This window comes from Pseudonaja textilis, chromosome 1 (genome assembly GCF_049901715.1).
Source record: "Pseudonaja textilis isolate UNSWEBS1 chromosome 1, rPseTex1.2, whole genome shotgun sequence".
In the NCBI taxonomy this organism is placed as follows: domain Eukaryota; kingdom Metazoa; phylum Chordata; class Lepidosauria; order Squamata; family Elapidae; genus Pseudonaja; species Pseudonaja textilis.
This window is the reverse complement of record NC_141990.1, coordinates 116,043,942-116,057,850: the sequence shown is the minus strand read 5'-3', so window position 1 is coordinate 116,057,850 and position 13,909 is coordinate 116,043,942. Positions and strand designations below refer to the sequence as shown.

The following is a 13,909-nucleotide window of genomic DNA, read 5'->3' as shown; positions in this document are numbered from 1 at the left end:
TGGAGAAGGGCGGAGAGAAATTTATGCCTATGTTTCTAAACAGTGAGAGAAAAGGCTGAAGAGGAAAGGGGGAAATCATTGCAAGTTCAGGCAAAGCTTTTAGAAAGAAAACACTGCTTTCTGCTACTCCCTTAAGACTACAACTAAGGGTAGTCCCACCCTTTGCACAAGTCAGTATCAGGAGTTGAATAAAAAAAAGTGATAAAGGCAAGGAAAAAGGCAAGAGAGAGTGAGGGGAATCCAAAGCTCTAAGGACGGGCCAGCAAGGTTTGGGCAACAGAACTGAAACCGTAAAAGGTTATTCTCTGCATTTTTTCTCAGGGATTGAAGCCAACAAATAGCCAGTTTGGTGTTGCGATGAAGGTTTTGCCCTAGAAACCAGGAGACTCTGAATTCTAGTCCCACCTTAGGCATGAAAGTCAGCTGAGTAACTTTGGGCCAGTCATTCATTCATTCATTCATTCATTCCCTCTCCCCCCCTCTCTCTCCCTCCCTCTCTCTCCCTCTCCCCAACACTCTCCAAATAGGAAGAATATTAGATATATTCGTCATCATGAGTTTTTTGTAAAAAAAATAAAGATGGAATGAAAATCTACATAAATAAACTGAACCCCTGCTTAACTGCAGAGCCGAGGCCTGTTGCTGTCTGGGGGTTTTGCTGCCCTGCTCCTGAGCAGAGCTCAGCTTTTGTATCTTTCAAGCAGGCTTCAGCTTGGGGCTGGGAGGATGAACTTCAGAGACCGAGACAATAAAAATAAAATTTGGTTTTTTTTAAAAAAAGAGACGGAGACCCTGTCTGTGGTTATAGGCAGGGAGTCCTGGACGTTGCTGGAGCTGCCTAAGCTAGAGAGAGCTGATTCCTTCCCTCTAGGATTGTTATCCCTAGATGCCCCTATTTATTTATTTGTTAAATTGTCTATGCCGTCTGACTCTCAACAACTCTGAGTGGCTCTCTGTACACCTCTTCCTCCTGAGAAGCCTGGCAGGGCTATAGCAAGTGACTTGCTGAATTGCAGAAGGAACCATTCCACAAATGGCAAGAAGAGCCTCTAGTTTACTCTAGGGACAATTTGCACACATTCAGATTTTGGCCCAACAAATCCTCAACCAGGTTTATGCATCATGCTATTGTTAATTATGATTTAATGACAATTCATTGAATGACTCATTCTTGATAAGAGTTTACACATTCCAGGTTCGTGATAGCGAACCTATGGCACGCGTGCCAGAAGTGGCATGCAGAAACATTTCTGCCATCATGCGAGCCGTCACCCAGAAGAGATGCACTGCGCATGCACGTGTGCCTTCCAACAACCAGCTGATTGTCGGGCATCTGCTGAGCATGCACGAGGGGCGGGGCGCGTGAGTGAAATGCATGCATGCACATAGTTGTGCAGTGTGCGGGGTCGCATGTGCATACTCGGGGGGGGGCGTGCACTTTTGGCACACAATTACAAAAGGTTAGCCATCACTGTTCTAGGTCATAAACCTTGTTTCACAGATCAGATTGGCTTACTGCAGACAGCATGCTAACTAAGTTGGAAACAAGCCATCTTATAACTTAGGGCAATATGTGATCAGTCACTATCTCACTGCCTTATATACCTGATTTATTATAAAAGAAAAATAGGGATCAGCCATCTATTCAGAGGGTAAAGATATAATAACCTGATATCATAAGCTAAAATATGAAAATGATTGATGCACAAGACTAGAAAGAAATATATCTTACCATTTGCCATGATGATATACCATATTAAACTAATTAAAGGCAGCATTTATGGGATTGATGTTCTAAATAAAAGCTTTTACTCCAAGACCAATAGCTATTTTATTTACAATGAATAATCAACAACTGCATATCAATATCTCTTTAACTGTAGCATATATGAGTATATCTTAATCATTGTCAGGGAATATTTTAAGATACAGTAGATGTGTTATCTATGTTTTCAGATACTTTCTGACATTTCAACTACAGTATCATGTTTGGATAGCTGATAAATCTATTACGAGCCTTGTAGTGTCTTTAATGATTGGACAGAAATTATCTAGATCAGCTATTTTAAGATCAAGACAAGCTAAGATCAATAAACTATATATTCCAAGCATTGAGTTGTTGCAGTGTGCTGGGAAACTATACTTTTGCTGCTGAGCACCACTGTATGCAAAAGGACTGGCCTTAACCAAAGGCAGTTTGAGACAGAGATGCGGGTTGCTATGTCAGTCTTATTCAGATGCACCTTTGGTACCAACACTGGCACTGATATCTGTGGTTCATATAGAGTTGTGTGTTGAAGTAACCGGTTTCACGTCTCTGCCATCTTGTAACAATCTCAAGAGAATCAGGTCCCCTTTCCTGGCAGAGGTTGGTGGTCCACTAAAAGTTGTTTCTGTGTTGATTACAGGTAGTGCTCAACTTACAACCACAAATGAGCCCAAAATTTCCATTGCTAAGCAAGACAGTAGTTAATGAATTTTGCCCCATTTTATAACCTTTCTTGCCACAGAGGTTCAGTGAATCACTGCAGTTCTTAAGTTAGTAACATGATTGTTAAGTAAATCTGGCTTCTCCATGGATTTTGCTTATCAGAAGTTCGCCAAAAGTGATCTGATGAGAGAGGACATTGCAACAGTCATAAATACATGCCAGTTGCCAAGTGTATGAATTTTGATTGCATGATCATGGAGATGCTGTAACATTTATAAGTGTGAAAAACAGTCATAAGTATTTTTTTTCAGTGCTGTTGTATCTTTGAAAAGTCACTGTACAAATTGTTGTAAGTCAAGGACTGCCTGTACGTATATTTGACTCTTTTTTCCTCCTGCCCCCAACTTCTTCTCAGTTGACATTTGTGGCTAATTGCAGTATTGTGCTTAAAATACAACGTGTCTTGTATTTTGAAAATCTATGTGTGCCGTTTTTTAGTTTACTTAATGCAATTAAATCCTCAGATTGCCAGAATTATCAAGCCATAATATCTCTTAGGCAAGTACCATTGAACAGAAACAGAGAACAATGCAAACTGCCATGAAGCTTTCACAACACAGGAAAAAGATAAACAAGCAACCATAGACTGAGATGAATGGCCTTAGAATAGTTCTAAAATAGAACTATGTAAAATCAGAATAATAATCTAAATACAGTATAATTGTCTTTTGATATCCCTGCTTTTACTTTTCTTTCACATCACCTAATGATAGGAAAATCCCAGAGCTAGAAATTGAACTCTGAGCAAGCAACAAGCTGGAAACCATATAATATATATTCAGACAAAATGTTTCCAAGTCAGCTGGAGACCAGCCTGCAAATAGACTAAATCTGTTTGCATCTGATCTGTGTTAAATTGTACCATTTTTAAGGATTTTTAGAGAGTACTTATAATTGAAAAATAATGTATATGTATCTTAAAATAAATAAAATTGAGGCTTTGCTTTGTTTTAATTAAGTTAATGCAATAAATGCCTCTGTGCTCATTAAAAAAAGACAGGACAACTGGCATAATAAAACATCATTATATCTAGTTTAATATTTACCAGGATAAGAGGAGCAAAAGAATACAATTCCTCTGAAGATACATCAAATAAGTACAAGTAGTCCTTGACTTACAACAGTTAGTGACAGTTCAAAGTAACAGTGGCATTGAAAAAAGGGACTTATGACCATTTTTCATAGTAATGACCTTTGCAACATCCCCATGATCATGTGATCAAAATTCAGACACTTAGCAGCTGTTTATTTATGAACTTTGCTATGTCCCAGGGTCATGTGATCCCCTTTTGTGACCTTCTGACGGGCAAAGTCAACGGGGAAGCCAGATTCACTTAAGAACCATGTTACAACTGCAGCGATTCCCTTAACAACTGAGGCAGACAAAGTCGTAAAATGGGCTAAAACTCACTTAACAAATGTCTCACTTAACAATAGAGATTTTGGGCTCAATTGTGATCGTAAATTGAGGACTACCTGTATATGTTTAGCTGTTGCTTTTTCCTTCGCTGTATTATATCTGCACCTCCTAGTAAGAGTTCAGAGCAAACTGGGTTGAGTATTAAAAGTCTTTGGCCACCAAAGGCATGTATTTGTGCCACCCTGGTCAACCATCGTATATTATGGGAACGCATTTCACTTTTTTGTTGTTCTAAATTATTTCTTTTCCCAAACTGAGAGTGCTATAGTAGCTTCATAGAAGTTGTTAAGTAGATAGTTCAGGGTAAAGATCAGAAGAAAAATCAAATCAGCATATAAGATGAGATACAGGAACTACATCACAATGTTCTAGTGAAAATTTTTACCTTGTTGCCTAATTGTGATGTCACTGTTGAGGTTCAACATCTTTCCACTTAATGGAGAAGAAAAAGAAATCAACTGAACAGGTCCATAATTATTGGAGTAATTGTTCTTAGACCACATATGAAATGCAATACATAGAAAAGGACATTGTAGCTCTTCTTAAATTTTGTTTGTTTTCAAGGACCTGTCTTTTTACACGTGCCACATACTTGCAAAAAGGGGTATGTTGTATGTCTGGTCATAGCCTCTGTTTTTTGATCTCACTGATCTCTCTTGTGAACACCGTGGGATGCAGTCTTTGGAAACAGCAGTAGACCTGTTTTTAAATAAGGTTTTAGTATTCCTTTGAAACAGGCCTAGACTTGTGATTAAAAAATGAATGTTGTTGCACCAAAGGTTGATTTAAATCGAAAAAGAGAGCCAGGTGCTGCTAGCTGTGTGCTGCACCACTGTCATTCCCATAGGGATTTCTAAGATATTCCTTCCAACATTCCTTCACTTCAGTTTTATCACAAATCATTTCCATTGCTGTTTTAAAAAAAATTCCATTGGCTGTATTGGATGCCCCTTGTTTAATCCTTGTTTAATGTTTCTTATCCACTTCCAAAACAGTTTTTTTTTAATTTTTAGAAAAATCACTGCATTTTCTCTACTTTTTAAAATTTACAAATAGCAATTCATTTTAATTTGTTCCAAACAAGAAATACCTTTTCTTTTCTTATTGCTACTTTCTGTTCATTCTATTGGGTGAGGCATCTGTCTTCTGTTGTTTTTTCATGTAGGACATATACTTTTTTCTTCTCGCATTCTGATGTCTTACATTTTTGTTTCTATGTTAGTTTTTCCACAGATCTATCCATGATCCTGTTTTAAAATGGTACATTCCTCACATTCATAATCTCTCACCCTCCTTGCATGCTTCACTAATTTGTTGATTCTTTCATTATGAACAACCATTGTGCTTTTAGGTTGCCATGAGTACATAGGCCCCCAATTCTAATTAAAATGATGCCAAAATCACAAAGCTTCGCCACGACACACAGGCCAACCTTTCATATTTGCATGTTTGCAACACTGCTTGAAAGAATGTAAGAGACAGAGCTTGTATCACAATAGCCTCAAGCACATTTTCTCATTTGGTCCTCCTTACCCACCTTTAGGTGATTATGTGTTGTACTTGAGTGCTTATGCCTAAATCACATAAAAATAAGTGGGCCTTTTTGCAAAGTGTCATTGGGCCCCATAGCATTTATTCCTGAATCTCTAAGTAGCCTAATTACTTTTAATATACTTGCTCGTCTCACCTATTCATGTCACTTAGCAGGATATTTTTTTTCCCTAGAATTACATTGATTCAGAATGTTACAGTTTTTTTTACCCAAAACTCATCTCTGGTTCTCTCATTATCACTATTCACAGAAGTGCACATACAATTATCACCAGCCAATGGATTTCTATTTCTGTACATACTCACAGCACCCTGAATGATACCAATTTATATTTTCCTGACATATACTTTAGGTTTCTCTTTCATAATTAAATCACTCATTTCATTCTATTGCAAGTATTCATTAACTCCATTCCACAAGATCAGACTACATTCAAATTTATTATCTTTCTCCTGATTTCCCATACAGCATTTCTGTATAGTTTATTCCATTCTATTCCATTTCATTAATTATGTTTTCATCTTTTATCCTCTTATATATCTATAACCCCATGGATATTGCCCTCTGCCACCCATCATGGTTAATCAAGGCTTTCATATAATCCTTTTTAGTAAGATAAAGTACTTATTACTTACTTTTGTATGTACAGAATAGTATTCAGTCTAAGGCAAGTTAAATTGAATCATATATACATATATAATGTACATACATACATAAACTCTGTGTGTGTGCATGTGTTGAAAAGACCATTGAAAATACTGAGTAGTCTGTCTTTTATCTGGCTGTTTAATCTTTATTTTATTTATTTACTAGCTCTATACTCGTGCTTTACTATGAAGGACTTAGTTTTGGGGGAAGAAAATAAGGAGAAAAAAATTGTGGCTCTGCCTACCAGCATCCACTGGTATTCATCTGGCTAACATCCTGTCAGTGTGTGAGAGTTGAGGGCTGTTTGGAAACTTAAACATGGAAACTGAAACAGTATTTTCTGTGTGAGCAAAGAGACAGCAAGGAGCCTGGGCATGGCTTAGCTCAACTGTTCTGTACTAAAGCTGGTTGCTGCTGTAAAACTGAAACTGAAACTCCTCTCCTCTGCTGGTGTTTTGCATTTGGAACAGATTTTTTTTCAGGTGTGGAGGGAGGAAGTAGAACTCCTTAGCATCAGAGCGTGTTAATAATATATGAAATACTAATGCTCTGATGGTCATTTCGAAAAATCCTTTCTTAGTGAGAAAAGAGGAACATACGTGCCAAATTTCAAGTTTGTAGGCTTTACGGTTCTGGAGATTTTGTGATGATGCATGAATGCTATTTCACTTTTATATATTTTGATTACATTTTTATGATAAGGTGATTCTAGGTAGCTTCATTCATTCATTTTTTTGTGCTATTCATTTTTAATCAATAAAAATAATCCCAAAGTGGAGTAGCTTTAAATTATTCTTTATTCAAAATATGTTCAAAATATGACTAGATAATTTCTAGACAAGAAAGGGGGAGAAATTAAGTAATTCAGTTCATGGGGTTGTCATATTGAAAACCTATTTGATGTGAGGAAAGTCTAAGTACTGTAGTCAATTTATTTTGATTGAGACAGACATAAGGAAAACTAACATTAAATTGTTCTCCTTCACACTGTTAGAATGGTCAGGATGTATTAGATGCTAAAAGTAGGTAATTCAAGTATATTATCCAATTTTCTGAATCCTTTCTATCTTAGAACAGTATAATAGCAGCAATAGTAGAAATCAATTTTCACCTACTATGGTAGAACCTGCATCATTCAGGATTATTGTGGCGTCTGGAGTACTTCAGTTCCTTCAATCTTAAAAGAATAAAGATGTTGAAACAGGATGACAAATACTGGAAAGACTGAAATCTCTATTTCCCAAATTGTTAATTAACAAGATTCCCACATACAGAATGCTCTGAAGAATTTGGCATTGTATTACAACCTTTGAAAGAGGTTGCCTCTTAGAGGCAACTTAAGTTACTTGATATATCTTAAAGAAATTATCTGAATGTTATTATCTGATTTGAAAGAAATCAGATAATAACATTCAGATAATTTCTTTAAGATATATCAAGTAATTTAAGTTGCCTCTAAGAAAAGTCAGTTTAAGAGAAAAATGCTGCACTATATACAAAATAACTAAGGAAAAATATCAAAATATGAGAATCTGAATACTGCCGTAATATCTTATCATACATCAAATCATATTTATAAACTGTAATTATGTTGCTTCCTTAATAATATAAATTGCATGCGTATAAATGTAATAGTCAAGCACATGATAGTAATATAATTACTTCAATTATCCTTCAGTTTCTTTGTCACTTATCCCAAACATATATCAATATATCACCATCACTTGAGCAGATTGTAAGTGGGATTTTAAAGGATGTTTTCAACTTTGCCACTGGGCATTTTGCATAACTCCATCCCACAATATATTTATGAATAAGCTTGAACAAATCATACTTACGATAACCACCTACAAACACTCATGTGCTTATGATTGTTTTGTAGTTTTTGCCATCTGGACCGTCCAAGTATCCATCACACCAAGAAATTAGCAAATTAGCTTGGAGTAAAGCTATCAGAAATCACTTATAGATTGTTGCTACTAAATAAACAAATAGTTAAAGTTCAATTATTTAACTCCTTTGATGATATAAAAAGAAAAACATAATCATATTTGTCTTTTAAGCATGAAATTAATTGCAACATTAATATAAATTACCTCAGAAAGACCATGGATTTAAAGAGCATTTTTTTCTTCAAAGCATATTCTTGTGTAATTGACTATAATATCTATGAGTATCTTTCTTATTCAGAGACTCACTCTCTTTGCAACTGTCATCAGTCCTAAATATTGCTAAGTGATTTGGATAATCTCTAGATAATTTCTCCCAGGTTGGTTTTTAAATAGCATACCAAATAAAATTGATTTTTAAGAATAATGTGATAGAGTTTCTATGAAAAATTCAGTTATCACCAGCTATTCAACTTAATCTAGAAGTGCTAGAATTTATCAACATCAGCAGTGAACATTTTTTCTCAGAGGTAGGTACTATTAACCAATTATTTCAGTTTCTAATTACTAATTAATATTTAACATTAAACAACAATAATCCAGTTGATCATATATTGGCATGCTAATGGACTATAAAGGTCCCTGTCTGCATTGATATATTTTGTATTTTTTTTTCAGACATCATTGTTCTCATCGCTTCAATAGCAGTTGTTTCTGCAAAAACTCAGGGTAACATTTTTGCAACATCAGCACTCAGAAGTCTTCGTTTCCTACAGATTCTTCGTATGGTACGCATGGACCGAAGAGGAGGAACTTGGAAATTGTTAGGCTCAGTGGTTTATGCACATAGTAAGGTAGGGGCCCATCCATATATTTCATTTTTGTGAATATATTGAATGTATGCTGCAAAAAAAAAGAATTCCAAATTTAAATGAATGATCCAAATAACTTGCAATATTTTGATGTGTGTTGGCCTTTCACGAGTGTGTGCATGCATGTGCACATCTGTTGTCCATCCATCCCTTCTAACTTCAGAAGTCAAAGAACCATGGAACAAATTATTCTTATTGGAAAACCTGAATGGTCTTATGTATGACTGCAATCTATACATTATAATAAAAATTCTCTTTTGAAAGTTGCAACAATTTTTAAGATAATTTGAGATTTGTCATAGAAATGAGTTCTGCTGATTGAACAACAAATTTAAAAAGCCCACTTGCTATATCCAACTTCTGACATAAATGAAGTAGTTTGAATACTGAGGCCCTGAAACGGCATGAATAATTTGTTAATTTAAGGGATAATTTGTATACTCAAGGAACTTTTCACATTTAACTAAAATGAACTATATTAATCTTATATTCCAACAAATACACAAATTCAGATAAATTATCAGAAAAGTTTACTTTTTATTCTTATTTTATCTTACAGGAATTAATCACAGCTTGGTACATTGGATTTTTAGTGCTTATTTTTTCATCTTTCCTTGTCTATCTGGTTGAAAAAGATGCAAATGCTCAGTTTTCTACATATGCTGATGCTCTGTGGTGGGGCACAGTAAGTACAAAATCAATCAATCTTCGTAACATAAACTACTGTAACTTTCCCCAGTCTGGTGCCCTTTGGATTGAGTCTGCAACTTGATAAATTTCCAAAAAATGTCAATGGTTGGCTGGGAATGCTAGGAGGTTGCTGTCTTAACATAGCTGGAGCATAACAGATTGACGAAAGCAGGTTTATGCTTTGCGTTATTTAATATTCTTTTGAATCTTATTAAATGAATGGACCTATTATATTGTATCTTGGTAAGGAAGGCATTGATAGGTTGAGGGGAAGTTGTAGGGGGCTATATACTAGCTGTGATTTTAGCCAAATCCAAAACTATAGGAGCTAAAGAAAAAGTAGCTGAGATCTTGCTTGTTTGCTTTCTCCTTCTGTCTCTCCCTCTCCCCCATCATCCATGTATCCTTCAATATTTCTTCCTCTGTGATTCATGCTCAAACCAATGTGCTCATATCCTTTCACCCAAACATTGACGTAAAGAAAAATATATTCTCTACATTGTTAGAGGATTTCATGCATATCCATTTTTCTCTTTTCTGCTTATTCATACACCTATGCCTCCCATACGTTTCTTCCACCTATAGCTTTTCATTCAAACTACCCTGTCCTTCTTGTCCAGACATGTAGCCTCTGTCTTCTTAATCAAATATTTATATTCTTATTGAGTTCTTTTTTTCCATTAGTAAAATGTTTCTTTTTTATAGAGTCAGGAATATATATATATTTGTTTTCTTAAGTTTTCGCGGGTACTTACATGTATGGTATTCAGCTTTGTTCGGATATTTTCCCACGTCATTGTAGTTGTGCTTTTAAAGTTGTAGCAACGTTTTGGCAGAATCTCATCTGCCATCATCAGGCTTCTGTATTGTGTCCGTCTGTGAGTCAGGCCCCCACAGTGGTTTCAGATTTAAATTTGGGGCAGCCTATTGCTGTGCCAGAATGGTTTTTTCTTCATCCTGATTGGTTGGGAATCTTGGTTTGTGTTTATTGGTCTTGGAGTTTGCTGTGTTCTGCTTGATTGGTGTTTTTAATATCTTCTGTCTGTTTTGTGGCTCTTTTTGTATCTTGATTGGCTGGTAACATTGTGTTCCTTTATTGGAGGCCTTTAGTGCAGCTTGGCTCCGGGTAAATGGACGGCTATCATTTGTTACCCGGAGCCAAGCTGCACTAAAGGCCTCCAATAAAGGAACACAATGTTGCCAGCCAATCAAGATACAAAAAGAGCCACAAAACAGACAGAAGATATTAGAAACACCAATCAAGCAGAACACAGCAAACTCCAAGACCAATAAACACAAACCAAGACTCCCAACCAATCAGGATGAAGAAAAAACCATTCTGGCACAGCAATAGGCTGCCCCAAATTTAAAACTGAAACCACTGTGGGGGCCTGACTCACAGACGAACACAATACAGAAGCCTGATGATGGCAGATGAGATTCTGCCGAAACGTTGCTACAACTTTAAAATCACAACTACAATGACGTGGTAAAATACCCGAACAAAGCTGAATACCATACATGTAAGTACCCGTGAAAACTTAAGAAAACTTATATATTAGAAAAAGAAAAGCAAGCAAAATAGCAAGCAAAACACAACTGGTTTAGAATGAGGGGGCATTCAGCTGGAGGTACCCCAGCAAACACCTATTCCAAGCACATAGAGCTGAAATCACCCAGTTGTGGATAGAAGACAGAATAAGTGATTGCACTGAATATAATTCTTTCAATTGTTGTATAAGATTATAACTGAAACTTACATAAGTAATAAGCTTATGTTTCAAAATAAATATAGGTTGTTGTTGTTAGTTGCAGAGTCGTGTCCAACCCATCGCAACCCCATGGATACTAGTCTTCGCTTAATCACAGTAATTGAGACCAGAAACTCCATTGGTAAATGACATAGTGGTCTCTCAGGGCAACATAACATTACTCTGTTGGCTTACAGCAGCAGATGCAGCAATTCCAGTTGCCATTGTTAAGCGAATTCCATGGGATCTCTAAGTGCAACATCATATGTTTGCCACTTGTGACCACCTGCTTGCTTCCCCATTCACTTTGCAAGTTGGAAGCTGGCAGTAAAGGTTGCAAATGGTGAACACATGACTGTGGGACACTGTGTCCATCGTTATCGCAAGCTGGTTGCCAGATGTCCAAAACATAATCGTATGACTGCAGGGGTACTGTGACAGCCACAACAGTGAGGTCATAAGTCTCCTTAGTCGGTACCATCATAAATTTGAATGGTTACTGAGCAAGCGATTGCTAAGTGATGACTTCCTGTGTAAAGCCTCTTTCCTTTAGGCATTATAGAAACCGAAACAGTAGCTCTGGGAAAAGATTTTGAAAGTTTTATGTAGAAAAATAAGAATGTTAAGCCATTAGAGTTAACTCTCAAACCAGAATGATGAAAGACTAGACTCTGAGCCATTATTTTTATCACAGCAAGAGTGTGAATTTGTAGCTATCGTGACATTTGACTCTGAAGTCCTGCAACACTCTACATTGTTTGTGTTGAAACTGCAGTCTTTCGGACACTAAGCGTAACTGTAGTAGCTGGGCACATCAGATCAGGCTAAATGAAGTTCTATACGTTTTGGTACAATACTTTGTGTGACCCAGCATTATTTTGGCATATTTTGAGAAACAAGTCATTAGGTTAAGACAGGATAATTTATGTTTGGGTTTGGCATTTTTTTCCCTAAATCTGACTGAAAATTTAATGTATGGAATATTCCCAATTAATCAGTCCTGAATAAGATTTAAGGAGAACACACACACCTGTATGTGTACGTATAAGACACACCTTATCTTAATTTGACATACTTTACCTTGCTTTGATCCATCCTGCTGCAAAAAAGGCTTGGCCTAACTATTTCCATTTTGTGTGTGTGAGAGAGCCTCATACTATAACTATATATGATGGCAATCAACAGGAGAACAAAATCTCACCAGCCACAACTGAGTACTGTCAGCTAATCAAACTATCAGCCCTGGCCTATTCACCTTTGTACAACTCCTTTCTTAAAGACTGATCTTTAATCAAAATGATTTGCCCCAAGGATTGGATTTTAATTTAACAAATAGCCAATACATATTAGGAGCCTGAAGATGGCTTTAACATTTTATTCCATCATTTTTACAGTACTCTTATTCAGTTAATGCTCTGTTTTTCTGTTCTAGTGAGAATTCAATATGATTTAAAAAAAAAATAAGTATCAAAACACAAAGCAATATAAAATACTATAAACATATGCTAAAATTAATACTAAATTTAGCTAACAATTTACAAAACGAAATAAAGAGTGTGTCTCTACAGATTTCAAAATGCCTGAGAGAATGGGGACCAAGCACAACTCCTAAAGGGAAAACGTTCCATATCCTAGGAGAATAGAGGCCTTTTCCCTTCATGCCAGAAATGGATTTTAAGAGCCAGATTAGTTTATAAAGGGAAAGGTAGTTTCTTAGATAGCCTGACCGTTTAGGGTTTTAAAGGTACTTGGCAAACAAGCTGCCATATAAATTAAATGAATAAGTAAATCAGATTTAGGAAAGAGTTTATTTTTTATTCATTTGGAATGTGTTTTCTTTTCATTTGGAATGCTTATTAAAAGATGCATCCCAACAGATGGGCACATCCCTTGAGGATGTGGCATTGCCAAGTGACTGCATCATTCATTAAGAGAGCTTCCTATTTCAGATAACATTTGTGTAATATCCTACTTAATAATTCGCTACCAATTCCTTGAATGTGTCCCACCTACACTTTACACCTTTCAGTGATACATTCATAAAGGGGACTATGCTGTCTTTCTGAATCACTAAGGGATGGTAGCTCTACATGCTGGAATGTCCTGTTTTATAATTGAGGGGGTAAGAGTTAGATTACAGATTTCACTACTATAGCAACCACATTATGATTTTAAAAATTATACTTATAATATCATATTTTGTTTATTTTTGAGGTTTGATTAACTATATAATAACACTTAATTAGGTAATAATAAAGCAATCATGATGTTGATGTTATCCATTCAGTCGTATCTGCCTCTTGGTGATTCTATAGGCCAGTTCTCTCCACATCTTCCAATCTTGCACTACTTCTTTGAGTTTTTCTATGCTCTGATTTGTAATATCATCTATAACATCTTTTCAAATGGCAGACATTTTTAAAATTAACTTCTGATTCCATTGTTCGCAAACATCCTTCAATACATCCGATGTTAAAGGGCTCTGCTAATTCTGTATTTATAAGACAGATTTAAGTTTTCCTCTCCTTTAATTGTAATCTTCAATTCCTCCATGTTTTTCTGTAGCATCCAACCTTTAAAGTCCTATTTTATCATT

The 13,909-nt window shown here is 35.9% G+C and overlaps 1 protein-coding gene across 1 annotated transcript in view; it reads left to right on the top strand.

Moving 5' to 3' along the window:
- KCNQ5 (potassium voltage-gated channel subfamily Q member 5) overlaps positions 1-13,909 on the top strand; it is a 118,110-nt gene that overhangs the window by 50,789 nt on the left and 53,412 nt on the right. Inside the window, exons 4-5 of the mRNA XM_087920357.1 lie at positions 8,679-8,854; positions 9,432-9,557. Coding sequence (XP_087776483.1) covers positions 8,679-8,854; positions 9,432-9,557 — 302 coding nt within the window. The remainder of the gene's footprint in view (positions 1-8,678; positions 8,855-9,431; positions 9,558-13,909) is intronic.